We start from the raw sequence: 25,764 nt of genomic DNA, 5'->3' as shown, positions 1-25,764 counted from the left end.
GTTATGGGGCTGGTGGCAAGTTGAATTGGGGAACTCATGGGACGTAAAGATACTTATAACTGGGAAGCACAACAGAAGAGCCTGTCTCCAGTGACCTGAACACTTCCCACTAGTCTTCATCTCACCTCGCTCTACTGCGTCTCAAATGGCTCTCAAGACTTTCTTTTGTGAGTTTTTGGGAACCATTCCAGATTTAAACTGTAGCAGCCACATAATTAGAATCACTGAATGTATGGCACTTCTAGACTGGCTTCTTTCACTTAGTAATGTGCATTTAAATTTCTTCATATCTTCTCAGTGTTGAGTTACTTACTGTTCCTTTGTATAGACGTCCCATAATGTCCACTCAACTGTTGAAGGGCGTCTTGGTTGTTTTCAGATTTTAACAACTATTAATACTAACACTGCTATCAATGGTTGTATGAAAAATATGTGAATATGTTTCAAACTGTGTTAGATAACTACCAACTACAAAAATATCTAGTGTAATTAGTGTCTTAATTTCTTCTGTCGCTGTGGTAAATACTCTGCCGAAAGCAACTTAACAGAAAAAGGAGCTAAGTTTAGCTCCTCCAGGTTACAGTCTACAGTGTGGAAAGAAATTAGTGATGGTTTGTATATTCTTGACCCCAGGGAGTGGCACTATTAGAAGGTGTGGCCTTGTTGGAGTAGGGATGGCTCTGTTGGAGTAGGTGTGTCATTGTTGGTGTGGGCTTTAAGACCCTAATCCTAGCTGCCTGGAAGTCAGTATTCTCCTAACAGCCTTCAGATGAAGATGTAGAACTCTCAGCTCTGCTCACACCATGGCTGGACGCTGCCATGTTATTGCCTTGATAATAGTGGACTAAACCTTTGAACCTGTAAGCCAAACCCAATTAGATGTTGTCTTTATATAAGAGTTGCCTTGGTCATGGTGTCTGTTCACAGTAGTACAACCATAACTAAGACACCAGGACATCAAAACCTAGTTATTCACAGTCTGTCTGCAGTCAGAAGAGAATGTAGGCATGCTACAGCTCTGCTTGCTTTCTTTACTCTTATATAACCCAGGATCCCCAGCCTAAAAAATGGTACTGCCCACAGTGCACAAGTTTTTCAACCTCAATTAATATACTTAAGTTAATCTCTGGTGGGTATCCTCCTCAGAGGCCCACCTCTTAGGAGACTCTAGATTTTGATAGTTAAGACTAGCCTTCACAACCTGCCCTCCCATGGTATGCTGAGCCTGACTCCAAGATGGTTGTGGGTGCCAGGGACAAGGGAGGTCTGGAGTGCGAGCATCTGCACTTCCAGGCTCTTCTGCCAGAGACTCCCAGGGTGTTGGGCGCAGGGAGGGCAGCTGGGCTGACTTCATGGTGGTGAAGGCTGCTGCCTGCAGGGGTTGGAGAGGGGGAGGATTGGGTTGGTGTCTGGGACTGGTCACTGTCACAGGAGAGGATCATGGACCCCTGGAGGGCTGTGCGTTCTACTCTGCGTTCCTGGAGAGTCAGTGGGCTCAGGTTGGCCCCAGAATGACAATTCCCAAGATTGACCAGGTAGTTGTTGGACCAACAACCATTAAGAGGTGTCAGAGAAGCCTAGCTCTGGGGTCCGTTGTTATAAGCTGTGAGCAGACAATTTGGTCTCACTGGAGAGCCTTGGCTAACCAGGAACTCACTAATGTATAGACCAGGCTGTCCTAGTGCTTAGATTAAAGGTGTGCACCATGTCCAGCCCTCACAGCCGATTTTAAAAGCTTGTGCTTTTAAATGAAGTGCAAGTAGAGCAGTGAAGACCTCATCCCTGAAACCTTGCAGAACATCAGCCTGCACCTGAGACTTTCAACCTTGCAGATGTTCTTCAATCTTTGGGAGGCAGAAAGGCATCAAAGAAGATTGGAGGAATTAAGAGCTCTACAGGGCAGCTGAATATGAAACAAGCTGACTGATAAGTCCTGCCTCTCAGCACCCAGCCTGCCTGCTAGGGTGTTCCTCATGATGGTTCCAGTGGTGGAGCTCCAGTCCAGATAGGAGGCCTTTGGCCAGCCCAGGCGCTTCGGCTTTCCAGACTGCTTCTCAGAGTCTAACGAGAACACCTCCAGGGCTTCCGTGAGTGCAGGGGTACAGATGCTCATCAGCACACTGCAGAGAGGCGAGGCTGCCCTGGGCATGACCCATGAGCCTGTCACACAAAGAAGCCAACATACAGAGAGGTCCTGGGACATCAGGCTGGCCCCTAAGCCTGCTGTGTGCAAAGAACAGCCAGAGTTCCCTGCCTGTGGTCTTGTTGCAACCTGGGGAAAGATGAAGATGGCAGACAGGGTCCCTTGCAGCTGGTTTCTGGCAGTGATGGCTCTGTGGACCGGGACATTGAGGAGGCTATCAAGAGTACCTGGAGGCAAAGGATGGATCTTCTGAACCTGTGTCCCAAGAGGCCCCTTCTATCCCAGAGCCTGCCCACAGCAGTACCCTGCCCATCCCGTGTCCCTCACAGCTCCCTCCTGGCTCAGGTAGTGTTCCTTGTGGGAGCCAGTGAAGACCAGGGCTCCACCTCCCCAGCTAGCATGAACAGTGAGGACTCCTTTGAACAGTGATGGCAGCATCAAGCAGGAGACCTGGACAGTTTTTGGCCCTCAAGGCACAAGTAGGGAATCCTCAGCATGCCCAGGGTCTGCTGTCTTTGCCTAGCCCCAGGGGCCAGCTTGGCGTCCCCAAGGCCCCTCTTGCTAAAACACCATATCTCCCTCTGGGCTGCAAACGGAAATGGAGAGATGGAGGCAGCACTACAGTGCCCAAGAAAATAAGGGGAGGTAGAGAAAGTGCCCAGGATGGTGGCCACATCCAGGGGAAGGTTCAGCCTGGCCATGGTTGGTGGGATCCTCTCGGGCAGAGCAAAATCACAGAGATTCCAGGAAAAGAAGCTGAAGCCAAGGACCAGCCTGTCCCTTCCAGGACAGTTGGGCTCAATGATACACACCTGTCACAAGGCCATGGAGCCCTGGGGAAGGCCAGTGAGAAGGAGAGCTCTGAGGATAAGAGCAGTTCTCTGGACAGTGACGAGGATCTGGACAGGGCCATCAGGGACTTGTTAGGATCCAAGCAGAAGTTTAAGAAGAGGTGCTGAGACCCACAGCTTCATGTAGAAAGGTCAGATTTGGAAGCACAGAGACTCGGTGTGGGGAGAAGCTGAGCAACCTTCCAGGGGACTGGAAGGGCCACAGAGCAGGCACTACGGGGATGTCTACCCAAGTGCAGAGGGGACAACAAAGACTGTCCAGGAAGAAGCCTACGGAGAGCCTTCAGCAGCATGGCCATGGCTGAGAGGGGGAAGCTGGGTGGCACAAGCCCCACCTTTCTCCTGAGGAGAAGTCCAGAACGGACTCCTTCCTCTAAGAACACAGGACCCAATGGCCACCCTCCTTTAGCCTCCAGCCCCACATCTGAGGACAGCGCAGTGGACAGTGATGACAGCTTTGAGCTGGAGATCAGGAGGTTTTTGGCAGAAAAGGCCAAGGAGTCTATGCGCAGCGCAGAACCTCAAGAGGGGCCCTGCCAAGCCAGAGATGCCCTGTAGAAAAGAGCCAACCCAGGGGTTGCAGCCTGGAGTGTGCACATGAAGCCCAAAAGCCAGGGAAACCCCTCAGCTGGCCGAAGGAAGGAGAGGTTCAGAGAGAGCTCAGACACGGACAACCAGCCTCTTGAGCCAGACTGGCAGGGGCGCCCTCTGTGCTGAGCAGGCCACCTGCCTCACCACTATCCTGGGCCAAAGCAAGCCAGCACTGCCCAAGAACACCAGCAGGAACAGTTCTGCCAAACCATCTCCACCAAGCAGGAAAAGTGCTAACGTTCACAAAGACCAGAGCCCACAGGGAACCCAAACTGCAATGACAGAAAGTGTGTTCAGTCAGCTGACCAATTGTGCCAAAATGGGTTCTGAGGCTGGAAACGTGCGGTTTGGGGTGCCGGCTGGGGAGGCGACCTTTCATCTGAACTGTGGCAGTCAGAACTTGCTTATCACCAACCCTGGATCCCAGGCTAACCTTACCCTCCCTTGGACTGACTGCACACCAGAGCAGGCTGTCCAGCCCATGGGTGCTGAACTTGGGTCAAAACACAGTGTGGACAGGGATCTTTGGGGGTGAGAAGGAAAAAGGAGCCACACCACAGGCCAGGGGCCTACCCAGCTTCTCCTCAGGCCCCAGGAAGAACCTGCCTTTCCTCTCCATGCAGCTCTTCCACTTCGGGAAGAATGTTTCCTGGGGAAGAGGGGGCCAGCCTCTTCAGCTCCAATCTGAGCCTACCTCTGCAGGGTCCAGCATTCTCGGCTTTCAGGGAGACCCAGCCTGGCCACAGCCCTGTATTTGGAGGCCACACTTACTAATGAAGAACACTGGGAACTGGCCAAGCCAGAAGGCTCAGGAGACCCTGAGACAGCACGACTGGAGGAATTCTGGCTCTGAGGACAAAGTTCTAGACCTGAAACCCTGCACAGGGTTGACAGGGAATAACAGGAGCAGGAGACCTTGGACAGTGAAGCCAGTGACACTTCCACGGAGGATGGGGGCAGGGCCACAGTGAACAGTAAGGGCCTCAAGTTGTGACAGGCATGTTATGGCTCTTGCCACAGCTGGGGGAAGCAGTGTTTGTGTCTTGTCTGGTGTGTGTGTGCCTGTGTGTGCCTTTGTGTGTGTGTGTCTGTGTGTATGAGGCAACATAGGGTGGAAGGAGGGGATCTTCACAGTTAAAAAGCAAAAATGTGTGTTCTGGATTTTGTAGGATTTTTTGCCAATTATTTTAAAGTGCTGTAAGAAATACTTTTTGAAAATGTTGTTCAATCTTGCAGGGTATTCCTAGCTACAATTCTCTGTGGTCTCAGTGCATTTATGGTGGGTAGATAAGGAAACACTTGTTCTAACCATCCTTGTAAGGGTCAGAGACAAAGGCTGGAACTGTTTGCCACAAGGGAATCCCAGGACAGAAGCTGTCTCTGGATTCTATAGTCAAGGCCTGTAATTAGAAAACATTTCAAAACACAACAACTAGCAGATAGCTAACCAGTCATCCCCTGTCTAGTGTGGCAATCTGACTACTGGCTCTGTAGCTCAGCTGAGCCCAGATCATGCAGTATCCAGTTGCTGGGGATTCTAACTTCCATTATAAATCTCTTCATATGCGAGCTACAGATGCACTTTACATTGTGGCTCTAAAAGGTGATCCCACACATTCCTTTTGACTGTCCTGTTCTTGATGTGTGTATGTGTGAGTAGTGAGGCCATGAGATGGCTTGGTCCCCAAACACCTTAGCCACCTGTGATGGTGAGCCCAGCCCTGGAAACGGTGAGGGCAAATCCTCCCTACACCCGCTGTGTTAACTCAAGGCCTAGTTGTGTGTGACCAATGATAACACCAGCAATCTGCAGGGCTTTCTGGAACCCTGTTCCTACCCAGAAAAGAAGGGCCTGGCCAGTACTAAGGTCAGGCTACAGGCATTGGGGTCCTGGGAGTTAGGCAGAGGTGCTGAGGTGCCTGTGGCAACTGGAAGCTGAAGATATGCGGGACCCCAGATGTGAGGACATTATCTGTGTTGTGATTATCTATTTATTTCCCCTGAGTTCTGCAGCTCAGTATACTAGATTGCTGTGTGTCTACGTTGTGGCTAAATTCTGTTGGCATTCTAACATAGAAGTGAGTTTTCTGAATTGTAAATCACTTCTGTGCCCAGATTTGGACACATATTCCCACCATCCTCCGTGTCTGCCATGTTGGAGCTTCAAGGTGGTCCTAAATGATCTGGATCTGTATATAATAACTCCATTGTGCAATTTGTTCATGTGTTTCTGGGAGAAACAGCTCTGTGTCATCTGTGTTCCCACCTTAAATTTTCGGAGTGCTTGAAACAAAAAGCATCTTATTTTGTATAGAAGACCCATTCAGTTTTGGCTTTTGTTTTTCTAATAAATAAACCAAGCACTATCTCCCCCCAAAAGACTTTCACAAATAGTAATAATGTTTAGTTTTAAGATGAGTATGGTAAAACACTTCTGTAATCCTAGCATTTAGTTCAGGAGGCTGAAGCAGGAGGCCAGCTCTACAAAGTAAAAACCAGTATATTATATACATATATATTCCTACCCTGTATCTTATTTCCTTATTGACTTTCACAAAAGGAAGTCTTTATTTTAATGAAGAACTCTTTTTCAATTATTTCTTGCACAATTTGAGCCTTTGTTATCATAACTTAAAAACTTTCTGTACCTAAAATAATTTAGATTTTTCTCAAATGTTATCTGTAGCTGTTCTTTTGCTACTTTATAGGTTCTTCTTTCCTTTACCCTTCTTCACACTCTCTTCCTTCACCCTTTCAACCCCCTATCACTAGATAGGAGAGGAAAAAGAATAGAAGGAAAGGGGACGATGTAATTGTTACACTACTTCCTGCTGATTTGGGGTGTTGAGTTCCTTGGGGAAAGTTTGATCTTCACCATTAGGATATCTAATTTCTTCTTGTTGTTTCTTCTTTGCACACAACTACTTAACAGACTGCAGCCAACAGCCCACCAACACTTACATATCTTCAGAAGAGTCCCCAGAATCCCAGCATCACACAATTGCAGAAGCTATCTGCCACTGGCAAGACACGCCCCTGCTAGAGCACGAGGCAAATCATAATCAGCTGCTGTGGACAGTCTGAATCAGCCCCATATCCTACACTTGGGACTGAAACAAAAACATGTTCTTATAATATTTCTGTGTTTTTAAAAACAAAATTAAAATTCTCACTACAGTTATCTTTTAAGGTTTTGATGGTTTTGCACTTAATATTTAGGTCTGTGATCCATTTTGAATTAACTATTGTAAAAGGTGTATAGAGTCAGTATTTAAATTTATTTTCTACATGTGGATGTCCTAGCACTAGTTGATGAAAAAAAATAAAACACCATTTTTTTTTTTTGAGCAAGGCCTTTGAACCCAACTCCCTCCTTTCAGACCTTCAGACGAAAGCTTCAATATTAAAGACCTTGATGGCCTGTTGAAAATAGTCCACTAAATGTTGTCATTTTGATATCTAATTAGAACTTCTTTGAAATTTTATTTCTCTGTAATGGCACCCTCTCTATATAAAAAGTGCGTAGGTGATATTTAGGTTATTTTTATTATTGCATTCTGAAGATAAAACCTAAGATGATAAGACCAGAACTTTAATGTAACCAGAGTGATGTATCATTCATTGTTCAAATAAGAGGAGAGTGTTGATCATTATTCCAGGATAACAAGCACAAACCAGGCTCACTTTAGGCATCAGGGAAATAAAGAGAAAGTCGGGGAAGGGAAACAGAATCAGCATCTGTGAGAGGAGGGATAGAGCTGTGACTTAAATAAAATATTCTCTGTATTGGATTTCTAGGGCTATGATGCTTCATTCTATATTCTTCTCTTTCTTTTTTCTCTCTGTGCTTTCCAGGTATGACCTTAAGGACACCAGCAAAATCACACTGGTTGACATAGAGCTGATAGCTGCCATGGGCCCTCCAGGTGGCGGGAGGAATGCTGTCACCCCCCGTTTTATTCGACATTTCAACATCTGCACTATCAATTCTTTCAGTGACGAAACCATGGTCCGAATTTTCTCGTCAATCATGGCGTTCTACCTTAGGATTCATGGTTTTTCCCCAGAGTACTACATACTTGGACACCAAATAGTCAGTGGGACAATGGAGGTGAGCAAGTAGTACAGACAGACGCGCTGTCCCCTCAGCCATCTGTGGCCTCCCCTCAGACATCCTGGTCGATGCTTTCTGAGCAGGAAGATCATAGCTTGGAAGCAGAGTCTAGCAGTTGAACCCTGGTTGCTGTCCCTAGGTGGAGCTCCTGGAACAAGCAGTTTGGCCTTTTGGAGGCCCAGTTTTTTGATCACTGAAAAGACATTATTCATGTGTAAGGAATTTTCCCATAGCCAGTACCTGCCATAGTATAAACATCTCCTTGATAGTTAGGTTACTCTGTGGTGTTGTTACATTTTCTTTTTTCTATCTTCCCTCTTGTTCTTCATAACTTGAGAGAGAGAGAGAGAGAGAGAGAGAGAGAGAGAGAGAGACAGAGACAGAGACAGAGAGAAGCCAAAGCTTATACACATTACTCAGACCAACATATTGCTGTGAAACTTAAAAACATGCAAGGGTGGGAGTAAAGACCCATGCCCATGTGGTCAGAGACCTCCGGATGTGCTCAGCATGTGTTACCTGCCCTCACTTAGAAGCTAGAACAGCCTCTTATCCAGTGACACAAGGGAAAATGCACTCAAAGGAAATGTAGTGACAACCTTAACACACTAAAGCTCTCAGGAAGCTGACTGCAAGGGGCCTGGGTACAAGGAATATGTTTCACGGGCATGCCTACATAAGCCTCCAACTGGGCCACATCTGCTCGCTTCCCTAACCTCCTGATGATGCCACTGTACTGTGAGCCCATCATTAGATCAGAGCCCCCAGTATCTAAGCCTTCTTCTGCCATCCAAGCCTTTAACATGACAGCCATTGGTGAGGACATTCCAGACTCAAGTAGTAGATTTATTCTACTATTTGACTGAATAGATTTATTCTACTCAGAAAGTGTTTTATTTGTAAAATGTAATGTTTCAGAGATTACTCCGAATGAGTTGTTGGGCCTTGGCCAGGTAGAAAAGATACTTTGTTTTCCTCTCATTGAAGCATTGGAGAGACCTACCACAAGTAGATGCTGGGACAGGGGATAAATTATAAAACTCATCCATATGAAAAATAATGTTATTCTTTTTGTCAGGATATATTTTTAAAATAAATTAACCTTCTTTAAAAGGAGCATTAACTTTCTTAAAATGATGCATCACTGAGGAAAAAATATATTTTGTTGCTATATTATGCCAATTAAGATAGGAGGAGGGAGAGGAACCAGAGTCTAACAGGAAGAAAGGAAGAGAGAAACTGATTGGTTAATGTTATTAATAATTTAAAAGACATTATTTGGAATGCTGTAGAATGAGTTACCTAGTTTTAGTTTCTATTGCAATTTTAAGCTGCTTGGTATCTTTCAGGTCATCTGTAGGGGAACAGTTATTAAAATGGGAAGAAAAGTAAGGTTGAACAGAATCCAAGTTAAATTCACCCAACTTAGCAGTACATGGTTTAATGCTATAGAGCAAAATGAACATGTACTCCATGCTCCGCCCAGTATATACACTGTTTCCAAAGTGACAGAATCTAATAGGATGAGTGAAATATTGTCTATGCTTTGTTAAGATTATTAATTATAAGCATTTTATTTTTGAACTGTTGCATTTTTCCTTCACAGATATATAAGCAATCTATGAAAAATCTTTTGCCCACTCCTGCAAAATCTCATTATACTTTCAACTTGCGTGATTTCTCACGTGTCATCCGGGGTTGCTTGCTCATTGAGAAAGATGCCATAGAGAGCAAGCACACTATGATCCGCCTGTTTGTGCATGAGGTTCTCCGTGTGTTTTATGATCGCCTTATTAATGAAGAAGATCGGAATTGGCTCTTCCTATTAATTAAAAATGTTATAAAAGACCACTTTAAGGAGTCATTTGATACTGTCTTTAGTCATTTGCGGAATGGGAATGCTCCAGTAAGTATACTTAGTGACATGTCAGGTTAAAATAGAATTTCAGTAGCTGTTGTAATTAATGAACTTATCTTACAGAAATGCACTTGGCTTTTATCGAACATATTCTTTTACTTTTTCTTATGAGTATGTGTTTATTTTGAGATTAGTCTGTAAAAGAAGACACGTGATACAGAGTATGAAGCCCTCCATGGTTGCTGGTAATGAGATGGTTCGTAGCACATAGCATGGTGCCATGTCTCAGAGACTCATCTTTAACAAAGTCAGAGATAGGGATTCCCAGTCTATAGAAAGGTGTCTGAAGATGCCCAGCAGTTAAAAGCACTGGCTGTTCTTGCAGAGACCCTAGTTAGAGTCCTCCCACTCTAGGCAGCTTCAGGGGGTCTGACACCATCTTCTGGCCTCTTCATATGTAGCACACACATGATACACTTGTATACATACCAGCAAAGCACTCCTAAAATAACAATAAATCTTTTGATTTCCAGACTATAGCAGAAGTGATACAATTTTTCTTTCTATTACATAAACCTATCATTTTGTGTTAATTTTATACACATCTTCTATCTTAATGTTTAAAAGAATTAGATAATAGTCAACTATGATATAAAATAAATTTTTGTATTTTCTTCTTTAAATGTATTTTTTAATTTAACTTCTATTCAACAGGTAACTGAAGAAGACTTAAGAAATCTCATGTTTGGGGATTATATGAATCCTGATCTAGAAGGAGATGATCGAGTTTATATTGAAATTTCAGATATTCGCTACTTTAATGATGTTGTTGACCAGTGCTTAGATGAGTATAATCAAACCCACAAAAGAAGAATGAATCTTGTTGTGTTTAGGTATCCCTGTTTTACATTTATGCTTGTGCTTGAAACTTTTATTTATAAAATTTCAGGACATATTTAAAACAAACTATATGGTAAACACTTGTCATATATATTACCATATAAAATATCAGGAATTTATTAAGTTCTTGTTTCAGCCAGCCCCTCCCCTTAGTCTGAAGTACTAAAAAGAAACTCCTGAGTTTTTAGACAGAGTATGGAAGTCAGAGGGCATCCTTGAGATGTCTGTCCTCATCTTTCCATTTGTTTTATGACAGGACCTTGTAGTGTAAGCCAGGCAAGGTGGCCCCTTGAGCCTCTAGTGTCTCAGATCTGTGTCTCCCATCCCCCACTTAGGTGTTCTGGGATTACAGATGTTTGCTTTGTTGCCTCCCGAAGTGAATGTAAGTTATGGAGAGTCGGATTTAAATAGCTCAGTTTTCAGCAAGAACTCCCTCAACTCCCCCCACAGCGTGTTTTACTTTCTCAGGAAATTTTGTGCATCTATATACTGAACATGATGCTATAAAATATGTATATTAAAGTGATAACTGTATTTACATGTATATTTCTACGGATAATAACCCTTATTCTTGGCAGGTATGTCCTGGAACATTTATCGAGAATATGCCGCATTCTAAAGCAGTCTGGTGGCAATGCTTTGCTTGTTGGGCTTGGAGGAAGTGGTCGGCAATCTTTAACTAGGCTGGCTACATCTATGGCAAAAATGCAGATTTTCCAACCAGAAATTTCTAAGAGTTATGGTATGAATGAGTGGAGAGAGGATATCAAGGTAAAATTATGAAGATGCCTACAGTGAAATCGAAAATAGTGCATTCCTTGACTACTATAGAGCCACCCTAAGTAGCTATGTATATTTGAGTAGTTATGCTAATACTGCCCACCAGGTGCCTGCCGGGAGGGATGAGCACCTCCGGAGTTCTTTAATTACATAATCTCATTCCATAAGTACAGCCCTGTGATAAAGCAGGTATAGCTGTCTCTCTGTTTCACTGATGAAGCCACTGAAGCCAAAGGGAATGAGAGCTAACAAGAACAGGCTTCTAACGCACATTACCACGGTTGCCACCGACCCTGTCTTTACCCTAGTCTGAGATTTATTTCCCGGGAATATATGCTTTCCATAAGGTCTTGTACAGACAGCCACAGCTGCTTTGAGCCCTATCTTATCCAAAAAACAAACAAACAAACAAACAAACCAGTATCTCATACCAGTCATTCCCAACTTTTGCCTCTTACAGTCTTTCAGATTCCTCCTCTGTGATGTTTCCTAAGCCTAGGGAGACGATGGAAAAGGTTTTCTGTTTGAAGCTGAGCATTACACAGTCACTTACTCTTATACTCTCTGCAGCTTTACTAGTTATGAGTCTGTGTTAATGATAACACAATTATTACAATAATAGTTAATGATAACTACAATAAGAAAATGCTCTAATGCGGGATGAGAGCTGAACTAATCTGTGGATAAAGGAATAAGTGTTTAATTAGGAAGTTTAATGGCATCCTAGGTAGGGTTTCTACTGCTGTGATGGAACACCATGACCAAAGGCAAGTTGTGGAGGAAAGGGTATATTTGGTTTACACTTCCACAGCATTGTCCATTCATCAAAGGTCAGGACAGGAACTTGAACAGGACAGGAACCTGGAGACAGGAGCTGATGAAGAGGCCATGGAGAGATGCTGCTTATTGACTTGTTCCTCATGGTTTTCTCAGTCTGTTTCCTTATAGAGCTCGGGACCACCAGCCCAGGGGAGATGCCACCTACAATAGGCTGAGCCCTCCCACATGAATCACTCTAATTAAGAAAATGCTCTACAGGTTTACCTATAGCCTGATCTTGTTAGACATTTTCTTAATTGAGGTCCTCTCAGATGACTTTGCTTGCATCAAGTTGACATAAAACTATATACCATAAACACTATATTCACTTAGCAAAAAGAACACTTTTAGATTGTTTCCCCTCAAGAAAAATCACCTTCCCAAGCAAGGATTCTTGGCCAAGTTTACAGTGCCATGTATGAGTTTCCTCCTGCAGATCAGGTCTTGAAACCAATCATAAAATGATTGGTTTTCTCTCTGCACCCCATACTATTCATGCCATTGTTGCACTGGGCATTGTAGTTCCTAGGGTTCACACATTGTTTCACTGGGCATTGTTGTTCCTAAGGTAAGACAGGCAATGACCTTTTCTCTCATAGCAGCCTACACAGCACTATTCTGTTACTATGAGCTCTCTAGCAGGGAGACTTCCCCGTCATCACGAGGGCTGACCATCAAGCCTACTGAGTGACCAAGAGCAGAGGCAGTAGCCTGTGCTGTTTTACCCCTTTGTGTGTGTAGGGGATTCCTGTGATGCCCATGCTTCACATCTCCAAGGGAGGTAACTCATCCCAGACATGAGGCTTTTTGTGTGATAGCCTAAGGCTTCTGGAAAGAACATTGTCGGATCAGTTAATTTTAATCCTGTAACTAACAATCTCCTCAAAAGTTCTTGAAATTCCGAGAGTCAGTTTTAACAGACCTGTACAAATCAGCGCTATCATACTACTAAGTCCATATTTTTATTTCAGGAATTTTGCTTGCAATTGGCCAAAAACAAACAAACAAACAGAAACCACTTAAGCTAACTTAAGAAATAGAGGAAGTTTGGGGTTTACAGGATTTAAATGTTCAAAGGTATATAGTCACTTAATAGGACTCAATTTAAGGGCCCAAACTAGAAATTTTTCTATATTCCCTGGCCATGTTCTCCATTGTCCTCCTGCTCCAGCTGGTTCATTCCATGAAGCAACACAGTAGTACTTAGTACCACTAGCTGGCCTTTGTTAACACCCTTCTCTGTACAACAAGGACTGTATTTTAAGGCCATCTCAGTCCTCAAACTGACAGTTTGACTGAATCCTTCTTAATAACGTGCCTTCAGAACCAATTGTTGTGTCTAGGAACTTGAGGGCACTAAGTAGTTTGGATTGCCCACCAATGGGAGAAATGGAGTTCTTGATTGACGGCCCCAGCAGAATCAAAGTACCCTTACATCAAAGCGTGAAAAGAGGGGGAAAGCAAACCCAGTCCAAGCCCATTGCATTCTGCTTATAAGTACATTTTCTCTTTAAGACCTTGTTGAGAAATGTTGGTATGAAAGGCCAGAAGACAGTCTTTCTGATCACAGACACTCAGATTAAGGAGGAAGCTTTCCTAGAAGATATCGACAGTGTGCTCAACACTGGTGAAGTTCCTAACATTTTTGCAGCAGATGAGAAGCAAGAAGTGATGGAGGTAAATGCTTTTGGGGGAGTCCTGCTCTCCGTACGGGGATTCCTTTATCAGAAAAACTTGGTTCTGCTCTTCAGGACAAATATAACTTACACAATTAAACAACTAAACATAGCCCATACATCTTAAAGTATATTTATTAGTTTAACACATCTTGTTGGTAAATTTTAAATTCTAGCACAGCTGTGAGTCAGAAATTATTTTATAATTATTACCTTCATAAAATAGCAATTTTGTATGTAGCCAAACTTTGGCTACTTTGTAGATTCTTCTATCTCCGACCCCCTAACACTAGATAGGAGAGAGAAAATGGTACTGTGGAAAAGGGGGTGATGTAATTATTAGAGTTCCTTGGGGCAAGCTTGATCTTCACTGTCAGGATATCTAATTTCTTCTTATTAATTCTTCTTTGCATGTGACTATTTAACAAACCATGTCAAACAGCAACCACCAACCAACCAACCAACCACCCTGTCTCTCTGGGTATATATAGTATTTATATACCCACTGCAAAGTCCCTAGAATTCCCTACACAGCTGCAGAAACTATCTGCTGCTAGCAAAACCACACTCCTGCTAGAGCCAAGGCCAACTATGGTCAGCCACTGTGGACAATGTGAAGTAACCTCATATCCTATACCTGGAACCAAAACAAAAACACATTCTTATATTTCTATACTTTTCAAGAAAACCAAAACTCCAAAATTGTTAGTACAGCTTTGTATGTTTGGTGATGTTTAGTATGCTATGATTGATTAGAATTTAATATCATCTCTTAAGCTGATATAAGCACTAGAGCTGGGTACAGTGGCATATACCGATAATCTCAGCACCCAGGACACTGAATCAGAAGAGCCAAGAGTTCGAGTACAGCTTGGACAATATTTTGAGATGTTTATTGTGAGATGCTATCTCAAAAATAAAACAAAGAAATAAACAACAGAAAAAGGAATAAAGAAACTAATCCTACTCGATTAGTTGTATACCTTTTTGCTGTCCAGTATAATTCTCAAAAGTCTTAATAAAACTCTTTTCTTACAGCTCTAATATTATATATATTATAGAGAATTATCTAGAATTGTGTCTACACTATATATGCATCTAGAGATATATATTAAAACTATAAAAGGAGTTTTATATATCTATTCTTTATATATTAGTTCTAATGTCCGTGTGTGTGTGTGTGTGTGTGTGTGTGTGTGTGATGATATAAGTGTAAGTCAGGTTTTGTGATCTAATTGACAAAATACAATTGTGTAGCACCTACTACTGCCAACTGTCAGATACTTTGATCCCCATTTCTATGACTTCCTCCTTTCTCATTGACTACAATCACCTTTGTCGTATTACCCGTATCTGACTGTTTCCTTCCAGAGTGAAAGGGTCTCACCCTCATAGACTAGGCTGTCTCCTTTTGCCTTGTATGAAGTAGGAGCACAGAGAGCAGTTCTCCCTTCCTAGCACTACAGCGAGGTGAAAAAAGCAAGCATGTAGTACTGAACACTTAGAAACCCTTTGGTAAATGGTCTGGTACTAGTTTGTGGCCTGGGCTGGAAAAGAAGAAAAGAGGTTTTGCTTCTACCTGAGCAATACTGAGGATATCATGAAGACAGCACATGCATGACAATGTCCCCAGTTAATAGGAAGAACCCATTCTTCACATTTCCATACAAAGAATAGCCACCCGTGTGGAGTGAGATTTCTTTAGCTTTCTCATACTTTGCTTGCTTTCGCTATTAACTTTCTATTATTATTTTATTACACTTTCACTGCTTCACTATTTTATTTTAAATTTGCATATTTTATGCACACCTTTAAAATGCCCTGTTTTTGTGTGAGAGTTCATGCCACTGTCTGCCTCAGATCCCCTGGAACTGAAGCCACCAGACATGAGTGCTAGGAACTGTGGTCCTCCAAAGAGCAGTGAGTACTCTTAGCCATTGAAGCTCCTCTCTAGCCCAGTGGCCCTCAATCTGGGGTTTGGGATCCTTTTGAGGGTCATACACTAGATATCCTGCATTATCAGATATTTACATTATGATTTATAACAGTAGCAAAAGTTATGAAGTAGCAATGAAATGATTTTATGGTTGCGGGTTACCACAATGTGAGAAATTATAGAGCTGCAGCATCAGGAAGGTTGAGAACCACTGCTCTGGTCCCTGTAGACATCTTTAAGATGAGATCTCTCTGTGTTGCTCAGGCTGGGCTCCAAGTGCCTGGGTCCAAGCAGTCTTCCTGCCTTAGCCATCTGAGGAGTTCCAGGTGTGCAACCTAGCAAGCTCACATATACCTTTTTTTCTTTAAAACTGCCTTACGGATAAGTTTTGGCTGGTCTCCTACATCTACACAACATATACATCATATATATTTATTATATATGTATAATATATACACACATAGGAAAAAAATCTTGGTTTTGCTTATGAGAGAAAGCATGTACTCAATTATTTCTCTTTCTGGGTCTACTTTTACTTTGTTGTTTAAAAGGTTGTGTGAAACCCAGAATTAAGGTTATACTGATGTTTTATGAGTTAATTAGTTTCTTTTTTTTAACATCTCTTTAATATATACTTTTTATTTCTGGTTATAGAAACAAATGCTAAGAGGAGAAAACAGAGCTTCCCCACCCACATAATACAACTACTGAATAGATAAAAGAACAGTTCAAATGAATGAAAAAGAAAGTAGAAATTTCCACTTTGTTATAGCTTTAAAACATTAATGTCTAATAATAGTTAGAAATCACATTCAGGTGTCAAAACTTTTTTTTTTAAAAAGGATGGTTCTGTTATAAAAAAAAAAAAAATACTGTATCCCATTGGAAATAAACACCCAGGTGTTGCTCCTTGGTGTGTGGGTCCGCAGGCCTCTCTGACCCCTGCCTCCAGAGTGGGATCTTTGCTCACTAAAGTGGGGCACGTCCCATCTCTGGAACTTGGATTCCCAGCATATTGGGTACCACTGTTAATTAGTTTCTTACTGGTGGATAATGCATTAACTTCTGTTTTTTTCTCTTGAAACAAGTGTTGCATTTAGGCCTAGGTATAATCTTGATGAAATTTTCTGATTAACTTTACCTAGAAAATTCTTGAGAGACATTTGATTTTTCTTTTTTACTCTTTCATAACTGAGATTTTATTGGTTGAGGAGCAGAGTTCACAGACATTCCAATTTTTATCACACATACCCAAACTCTGAAGAGTGTTTGTGTTCATGTACACAAATGAAGAACTACATATTGTTTTTCTTTGAACTTATTCCAGTAATGGTCCAGCCTCAAACGTGGCAAGTTTTCCTAAGACCTCACCTAAAAACCAAATGCTCATAATCCTCAGTTCCACCAACTCACAATTTTATACCACACAGAGAACATACTCAAAATTTTCATCTTTCACGGCACATTGACACATCTGTTAGGAAAGTGGACGGACATGACCACAGGCATCACAGTTCTGACAAGACAAGGACCAAAGACTGTCTTTCTTATGAAATGGTCCTACTAGAAACATGGGACCAGATACCACTGAAAATATTCCAGACACGAATGCACGACTGAGACCCCAAATTGCCATTTAGTATGCTTTCTACTGTAGGATATAAAACTAGCCCCGTCTACAGAATGTTATGGTGACCCCTGAGACAGTCACAGCCTCTCCTGATTCAGTATCCTGTTATTTTTCTGGTTGTACCAAAAAATAAACAACCAGAAAATGATTTAACCTTTTAAAATAATTTATACTTAAAAAATGGAATGAGGTGGGATTCCCTCACATTTTAAAAATGTTTCTAGAGCTACTAAAAAACCCACATTTACAAAATGGTTGATAAAGGTATTCCTCTGGATTGTACAAAAAGGGAGTCAGAGACCACCAACTGACAGGATGGGTGCTTAGTCAGACTTGGCTTCTTTCTCTTCTTTAGACACTGGACTCTGGTTTTCTGTCTCTCCATTTTCTGCAGGCAGATCTGTAGTTTGCTGGTCAGGTGCCTCTTCAGCCTGTTTGCCCTTCGCTCCCCTCTTCCCTTTTATCTGCACTTTTTTGTCTGATGCTTTATCCTTTCCTGCGGCCTTTTTCGGCTTCGTGTTCACCTTGGCAGGGGCGAGCTTGGCCGACAGGCTCGCGGAGCTGAGCTTGGGCCCCACCTCTGCCTCTCCATCTGCGCTAACCTTTCCCTTGGGCATTGTGGTGGTGCCAGGTAGGAAACGCCCTGAGATGCTGGATCTGTCACGGAGCTGCACTGCCTAGCTAAGACCCATCGCAGGGGTGGTGGGAGAAATATTTGATTTTAAATTGTAAAAGTATAGTGCAGGCAGAGATTTTTTTGTAAGCATAAACTGTATCAAAACCATCCCTTTGTTACAATAATAAAATTTTTAACAACAGTTATTACAGAACTGATATTCTAATAGCTGATGGCTGATAATCTCCTTATAGTAAACCTATGTTTATTTACAAGGTTTCTATTTTCTCCTCTGTAGGGTGTCCGTCCAATAGCTCAGGCCGGCCATAAACATGGTGAACTCAGTCCCTTAGCTCTGTTTGCCTTCTTTGTAAACCGTTGCAAAGATAATCTTCACATCGTGGTAGCCTTCAGCCCTATAGGAGATGCCTTCCGAAATCGTCTGAGACAGTTCCCATCCCTCATCAACTGCTGTACTATTGATTGGTTTCAGGTTTGTTCTATTCTGTTTTGTTTTGTAATGAGGAGGAAGTAGAGTTGTTAATTCTAAGAATTTTATCAAAATTTTGTTTAAGCTTGACTAATATTCAGCAATCAGTTGACTAGTAGATTCATTGCTAATTAGTCATCAGCAATGACTAATATTCGTTGATCAGTTAGTATAAGAATGGGCACAGGAGGAGCTATGGTACGTGTTTCCCAGGAAAGGCTCATAGTCTAGACTAGAAGACAGCAAAGATGGTGGGCGGGAAAAGGAGATTGACATTCATATGCAAGGTGTATACTAAGGAAGAAAGAGAACTTCTAAAGTATGAAGATGAATCCATTACATAAAAAGGTGGATGTGGAACTCCAGGATAATATTCGTGTGTGTGTGTGTGTGTGTGTGTGTGTGTGCTCTTCTTGTAGAGCAGGCCTCCAATCTGATCAAAAAGTGGCTGAAACCTTCAGCATTGCACTAGTAGCACATTTTCCTCTAAGCTACACACTTTTAATTAATTAATTTTTAATTTGCTGTATGGTTATTTTCCCTGTCAGTAAACCACTTATGCCCAAAAAGGCCAAGAAATGGCTTCAGATGTCTGGAACTGGAGTTAAAGAGAGTTGTGGCCTGTCACATGGATTCTGGGAGTCCACCGGGGGTTTTCTTAGAAGACCAGCTAGTGCTCTTAAACACAGAGCCCATGCCTATTTCTCCCCAAATTCAATACAGAAAGGTGGGGGAATTATGGATGGGTTTGGTCCCTGGGATTATGGAGCTTTAAAGTTGTCAAGATCTTTAGTCCACAAACAGAGGCCTTGAAGAGTCAGTAGCACAGTTCTAGTATGAAGGCCGTGGGGCTCAGGACCTTGAAGAGATCATGTTTTGAGATCTTCTGAATTCTGATACCAACAGTAAAACCAACGTGCCAGCCTGAAGGCGGTCAGAGAGGATAATTTACCCCTTATTTGGCAGAAGGGCAACATTTTTCTTTGGTTCAGGCTTCTGACTAAAAGGCCTTTTGGGTTTGTTCAGTCAGTTGCAGGAGCCAGAGCAAGATGGATCTGAGAAGACAGTGAGTTAGTGTTCAGACTCTGACACTGAAAGCATCACTCACTCACTCACTCACTGATTTCATGCAGAAAACTTGTTTCTGGAGAGACATGGCTTTGCAGGAAGTTAAGAGGCAAGGCCAGGGCAAATAGTTCACATAGCAGCAGGGACTTACAGATCTCCAGCCCCCACCCCCGCTCTACCCCTCCTCCACCAACACACACAGGGAAAAGGCGGTGTGGGGGAGGGAAAGTGGAGGTATTGAGGGAGAATTTAGGTAGCTCATACAAATAAACAACTGTAAATTCCATCGATTTATTTACTTTATTTTATTGAGTGAACGATGGAAAAGGGAAAATGGGTCATGAGGAAGGGAGGGAAGGAGAAGGGACTGAAGGGGAAAGGGCCATCTGAGACTTGTGAAGGAGAGCAGTTAGTCCTTCCAAATGTGCTGATAGGTAGTCTCAAATAAATAAATAAATAAATAAATAAATAAATAAATAAATAAATAAATAAAAGGCCTTTTGGGAGTGGAGGCAGAGGAGCAGAGCTGGAGTGACACAGGAAACCCTGTCCTGAACCTCCCAGACCCCCGAGGATCTTTAAATGCTCACTGCTCTAAAAGAAAAATAATTATAAGCATCTTGCTGAAACCGAATGAAAGAAAGTCTGGAAAATATTCTAACAAAAAGTAAAGAAGCATAAACTATTTAATTAAACATTTAAAATATTGGTTGTCGAGTAACATTTTAGGCACTCCTTGCTTTCATGGGTTTATTTCTGTCAAGATTGAGCAGAAGCTGGTAACAGGCAAATGAGTAAAAGACACAGGAGATGTTAATTAGTAAGTTCTGAAGGTAACACTCACCACAAGAGGTCATATACTAACAGGAAGATGATTGTTCTAGAAAAAGCATTCTGGGAAGACCTTTATGATAGTTGGGGGCATAAAGATAAAGGAAGTGAGAAAGTAACCCACATCAAGGTCTGAGAAAAGAAGGTTCTAGTCAGAGGAAACAGCAAGAGAAAAAGGTCCAGGAGCAAGATTACAATTGGCATAGTTGAGAACAAAGCAGAAGAAAGCACTTCACTGAGGCGGGAAAGATGGGTAAAAAGAACTTTTGGGTAGAAAAAAAACCCAAAACCAAGAACTTCAGTTTTGGGTGTTATGATAGGGTTTGTAAAGTTGGGAATGGAGAAGTGGATAATTATGTCCTTAATATGCAACATGTTATGAGTCCTCATCCTGCATCCTTGTTTCCATTTTAATGTAAAAAAGAAAATCTAAAATACATTGGGCCCTCATTCAAGTTTCAGCTTCGAAACCCTAAACTGTTCCCTTGTGTGACGTCACAACTTACATGCTTGTACTGAGGCTGCTCGTCTTTAATCCATTTTTCTTCTTCTCTCCAGTCATGGCCTGAAGATGCCCTTGAACGTGTAGCTGTGAATTTCCTAGAAACCCTGGAGCTCACTGAGGTGGAGCGACAAGAGGTAGTCCCAATCTGCAAACACTTTCACACTTCCATCATGCACCTCTCAGAAAGGTCAGTAATCACGGTATTTTAAATTATGCAGGTGCCTTCTACTGTCCACAAAAGTCCAACCTTTTGATGTTATTTCTTTGTCTTCTAATTTTTCGGGTTATTTAATTAATGAAAACCCTCAGCTAGCAAACAACAGAAAGATTCATTATGAAGATCACAAGGATCTGGGAAACAGACAGAAGTTGGAATCTGTTAAACACACAGCTGTTTTCTGATATGCATCTGTGCGTATGTTCTAACTATCCATCTTTCACCCTTGTGTCTGGAGACATGAATTTAAATGCTGTTATGTCATCCCTATAGGGCCAGTTATCCAGCATACTTGGCTTAGACAGTGGTGCCAAGCAGTGTGCTATAGTCAGCGTACTTGTATATCCCTGTATGTCCTTCCATGTAGACAATAATGGTCTTATACATTCAGTCAGCATGTAACATACAATGTAACTCATACTTGTCCCATTTGCAGTCTCCTTTCCTGAGGCTTGCCTACCTCATACAATAGCTCGAGTGTTTTAAAGGGCTAGAGCCTGCTGGCATATGACACATGGAAAAATAAAGACTGTAACTTTGTTTGCTGCAATTCATCTTTCATAGGCATTCTTGACTTGTGCTTTTTCAACCTATCATTATTGTCTGATTATTTTCAGATAAGAAATTTGAATATGATTATGTATAGATATCTAGAGTTTCCTGAAGCTAAATACTTAAACATGTTCTACATAAACCTTAACCTTTATTCATTATTGCCTATCTTTAATGTTCTGCTGAATTAACACCACTGTGAAATCCATTATTAATGCTGTGGCCTGACTCTCTTTTAGGTTCTTGGCAGAGTTAGGACGGCATAACTATGTTACCGCTACTTCTTATCTTGAACTTATTGGCTCATTTCGGCAGCTTTTAACTAAGAAACGGCAAGCTGTTATGGAAGCCAAACAGCGCTACGAGACTGGACTTGACCAGTTAGCTTTTGCCGAGTCTCAGGTAAAGCTGATAAGATGTTCAAAATAACAAAATATTCTGAGCCAGGTGGTGGTGGTGCACGCCTTTAATCCTAGCTCACAGGAGGCAGAGGCAGGCAGATCTCGGTGAATTTAAGGCCAGCCTGGTCTACAGAGTGAGTTCTAGGACAGCCAGAGCTACACAGAGGAACCCTGTCTCCAAAAACAAAAACAACAACAAAAAAAATTAAAAAAAGATAATAACAAAGGCTGTTCACTGACAGTATGTAATGTACAAGGTTCTGTGTTATGTACATACATTGTTTCAGTTACTTTTTTAGCAACTACAAGAGGTAGTCACTCTTAATGTCCTCATTTTACAGATAAGTAAGTGTTCTAATGAAATAATGCAATTGGAAAGTACTTCCATGGAGAATGTTCAATAGTACAACTTTATGTCAATATTATATGCAACAAGCATTAGAAATAATTCATTAGCAAGTCCCTCAGTCTATCATTTATCATTTATGAATGACAGTTGCTTGGCTGATTCTGGCAAAAATGTTTTAGAGAATATGTTTAAGGTAACAAAGAATTCTGTCATGCTGGGGGTTGCAGATTGCTCCAGAAAAAAAAAAAAAATACAAAGAGGAAATCTACTTAGTTATCTAGGTTATAAAATCAGCCAACAAAAAACTTTTTACAGAAACTCTTTAAGTTGACCCAAACCACAGAAACTCAAATAACTTGTCATTTAAGAGTACAAGAAATACATTTTGGCAGGTGTTAAATATAAAATGAGCTTTTTCTAATGAGCTCAATGCTATTAATAGTTACTAGTGGCTTTTGTTGTTGTTGTTGTTGTACACCATAGAAAAATGGGCTTACCTGAGCAGATACCTTCTTTTCTGGGTGCATTTCCTCCATGGTCACTACTTTTTCCTGGTGCCTCATAAAATACCTAAAGATTCAAAGCCTTTTGTGAGAAGAACCAGATATGTTCACATGATAGTTAACCATGCAAAGAACTGGGGAAATTAATTTTTTTCTTGTCTAGAGTTTTATGATGCACTTAAGTTTCTGATTTCTATATCAACTATGACAGAAGGTAAAAACCTAATGACAAACTGTCTGTTTAGGTTGGCGAGATGAAACTGGAGCTTGTTGAGTTACAGCCCAAACTGGAGGCGGCTAAAGTTGAAAATGCACGCATGATGCAGGTAGGGTATCAATTCTTTTATTGATTCATAGGACAATCAAATACTGTAAAGTAAGTCTTGAAACTAACTCTTAACCTTGTGTCACTGGAACCTATGGAGTTTACACTTTCCTATTGACTGGGAGTCTCACTGGTTCTACATGTTTGTCACTTTTAAAGGGTGATATGAAAGCCATTTCCAAATAAGGTGATATGTATTAATGTTTCCTCTTGTTTTATTCTAGAACTGGCCTTTGTTTTAAAATATTTTATTAGTTCTTTCAGAATTTTACACATTTTATTTTAGTTATCTTTAGTCTCCTCCCAGACCTACCCCATTCTATACCCACTCAACTTTGTGCCTTCATTTTTTTAACCTGTTAAGTCCTATTAGTGTTACTTATAAAATACTAGAGAATGACTGTTAGATCTGCCAGGGGCCATGCCATTAAAGAAAGCTAATTCCCTCTCTTCCAACAGCTATCACTTTCCAATAGCTCTTTGGCTAGTGATGGTCATTGTGTGAGCTTGCCCGGGACGGGTGCATGCTGTCCTGGTTGTTGAGACAACATACGTAGCTCTTCTGTTTCCTTGTAGTCATCTGCTGCCTCTGACTCTTAAAGTCTCTCTATTCCCTCCTCTGCAATGTGAGAAGAAGGATGTGATCTAGAAGCCTTTTGGATGAGATCTGAGAGCTACATTAATCTTTGGTTATAATGAGAAATTGTTAGGACTCAGCAGAGTAGTAGTAGTTCCTGCCTATAACCCATTTGGTTCTTGGCCCCAACAACAGTGCCAAGTATGGGTTATGTCTTGTGATTCAGGCCTTAAACCTCATTGGAAAGTACTTTATTACTCCCATTCCATTTGTTCCACTGTTGTACCAGTGAGGATTTCCAGCCAGGCATGTCATTATTGCAGCTGGCAGGGTTCACAGCTGGGTAAGATTGGTAATTACTTTTCTCCTCTGGTAACATGCATAGCACCAGCACTATGGCAGCTAGCCAGTAGGAATGAAACCTACAAGTTAAACACCAGCTTGCTTCCTTCATGCTGTGTGTCTCCTCCAGTGTGTGATGTCTTCAGCAGCAGGGTCTTTTATCATTTAGGTCTGGAGGGTCACTCAAAGCAATGGTAATGGCCTGTTGTATTTAGGTGTCTATGGAAACTTACTGGCCAACAAGTCCTATAGATGTCACACATTTCTGACACCGGGCTCTTTGTAGTGTCTAGTCGGGCATTGTTAAGGATGATTTCATTTATGCTCTCTCTGTATGTAGATGTCTCAGGAGGCGTCTACAGCAGAAGATTTTCTTTCTCAGAAAGTCTTCAATGTTAGTTGTTCTTCCCTGAACATCTTCCTCTAACCCCATATGACCCTTCCTGACCCATCATTCCCCTTTCCCATTTTCATCACTGCATTCGGCCTTCCCTCCTTTAAAACCTGTTCCCTCTCTGCCTCCTTATTAATTTCCTGACACCTGTGGGTGTCCTAAAAGAGACAAACACATCTAAAGAATTAAAACTAACATCCACAACTAAGCGAGAAGCTTTGCCATTTGTTTTTCTGGGTCTGGATTGCCACTTGGAATGACTGTGTCCAGCTCTAGCCATTTGCCTTCAAATTTCATAACAATTTTTTTAGCAAACCTTTCTAATGTCCACCATCGTGTGTTGAATTCCCTAATGTTCAAGCAGTCTTTTTGTCTCTAGGCTTGAAGAAACAATGGGTTACTTGGAATTTTGTCTTCATTTTTTCCACATTTCTTTTCTTCAGATAATTGAGATCGAATCTGCACAAGTAGAAGCCAAAAGGAAGTTTGTGAAGTTAGATGAGGAAATAGCCAGCGGGAAGGCCGAGGAAGCCCAAGCTCTGAAAAACGAGTGTGAGAGCGACCTGGCCGAGGCCATCCCAGCCTTGGAAGCGGCACTGTCTGCACTCGACACACTTAAGGGAAGTATTAGATTTACCCTGGGGTTTCACCAAGAAAAGAAAGCGATGTGAGGTCTTTGGCTAACATGACAGGCCTGTATTATGGTGGCCTATGTCGTTTATTAGTTCAGTTAAATGAAGCTAGCATCTAATAGGCCTTCTTAGATACAATGTTACATTCACACATTTGCTTTTCCTATGTGTGTAGTTTTCAGTCAGAATACTCTGTTGGGAACGGAATGAATGGTCTTTGTATATCCAAAGCTTTTCTGCACATGAGCAGGAGGGAAGGAATGGCTAGAGCTAGACACAGTCATTCTTGGTGGCAATCTAGACCCAGAAGAACAAGCGTCATATCTTCTTGCTCATTTGTGGATGTTAGTTTCAAATCTTTAGATATGTTTATCTCTTAGAATAACCCAGGATGTCAGGAAATTGATAAGGAGATATCATGTTATCTTCATAAGGACTTAGGAGCCCTCAAACATTTGAGAACTATTAGGCTTACTCAGTGATCAGTTCTCTGTTGCAAATTTTTCATTATTTCCCAAAATAATTTTTTTTTTATGTTTTGTGGTAGCAGCTCATTATGTAGCCCAGGATAGCCACAGCTCATAATCAGCCTTCCCATCACCTCCTGAGTGCTGCAGCAAGTGAATACCATCACACCTGGCCCCATCATTACTTTTCACATTCT

General features: G+C 41.8%; 2 protein-coding genes and 1 pseudogene across 3 annotated transcripts in view; 2 read left to right on the top strand and 1 right to left on the bottom strand.

The window, feature by feature from the left end:
• DNAH12 (dynein axonemal heavy chain 12) overlaps nucleotides 1–25,764 on the top strand; it is a gene marked incomplete at both ends in the record, with an annotated part of 152,272 nt that overhangs the window by 80,673 nt on the left and 45,835 nt on the right. Inside the window, 10 exons of the mRNA XM_080926847.1 lie at nucleotides 7,441–7,696; nucleotides 9,306–9,605; nucleotides 10,272–10,450; nucleotides 11,036–11,228; nucleotides 13,572–13,733; nucleotides 18,213–18,407; nucleotides 20,862–20,995; nucleotides 21,817–21,979; nucleotides 23,076–23,156; nucleotides 24,912–25,092. Of these exons, the coding sequence (XP_080782973.1) occupies nucleotides 7,441–7,696; nucleotides 9,306–9,605; nucleotides 10,272–10,450; nucleotides 11,036–11,228; nucleotides 13,572–13,733; nucleotides 18,213–18,407; nucleotides 20,862–20,995; nucleotides 21,817–21,979; nucleotides 23,076–23,156; nucleotides 24,912–25,092 (1,844 nt within the window). The remainder of the gene's footprint in view (nucleotides 1–7,440; nucleotides 7,697–9,305; nucleotides 9,606–10,271; nucleotides 10,451–11,035; nucleotides 11,229–13,571; nucleotides 13,734–18,212; nucleotides 18,408–20,861; nucleotides 20,996–21,816; nucleotides 21,980–23,075; nucleotides 23,157–24,911; nucleotides 25,093–25,764) is intronic.
• Nucleotides 1,977–4,579, top strand: LOC308427989 (protein phosphatase 1 regulatory subunit 26-like; annotated as a pseudogene). The gene is made up of 2 exons: nucleotides 1,977–2,568; nucleotides 2,604–4,579. The product of its transcript is annotated as a protein phosphatase 1 regulatory subunit 26-like (transcript).
• LOC308428409 (non-histone chromosomal protein HMG-14-like) lies at nucleotides 17,622–17,915 on the bottom strand (the record flags this gene model as incomplete). The annotated part of the gene is made up of 1 exon (XM_080926848.1): nucleotides 17,622–17,915. The coding sequence occupies one exon, from the start codon at nucleotides 17,913–17,915 to the stop codon at nucleotides 17,622–17,624; it is 294 nt and encodes a 97-aa protein (XP_080782974.1).

Source organism: Micromys minutus (assembly GCF_963924665.1).
Source record: "Micromys minutus genome assembly, chromosome: 12".
In the NCBI taxonomy this organism is placed as follows: Eukaryota; Metazoa; Chordata; class Mammalia; order Rodentia; family Muridae; genus Micromys; species Micromys minutus.
Note: the sequence above shows the minus strand (reverse complement) of the source record. Positions and strands in the feature narration are given on the sequence as shown.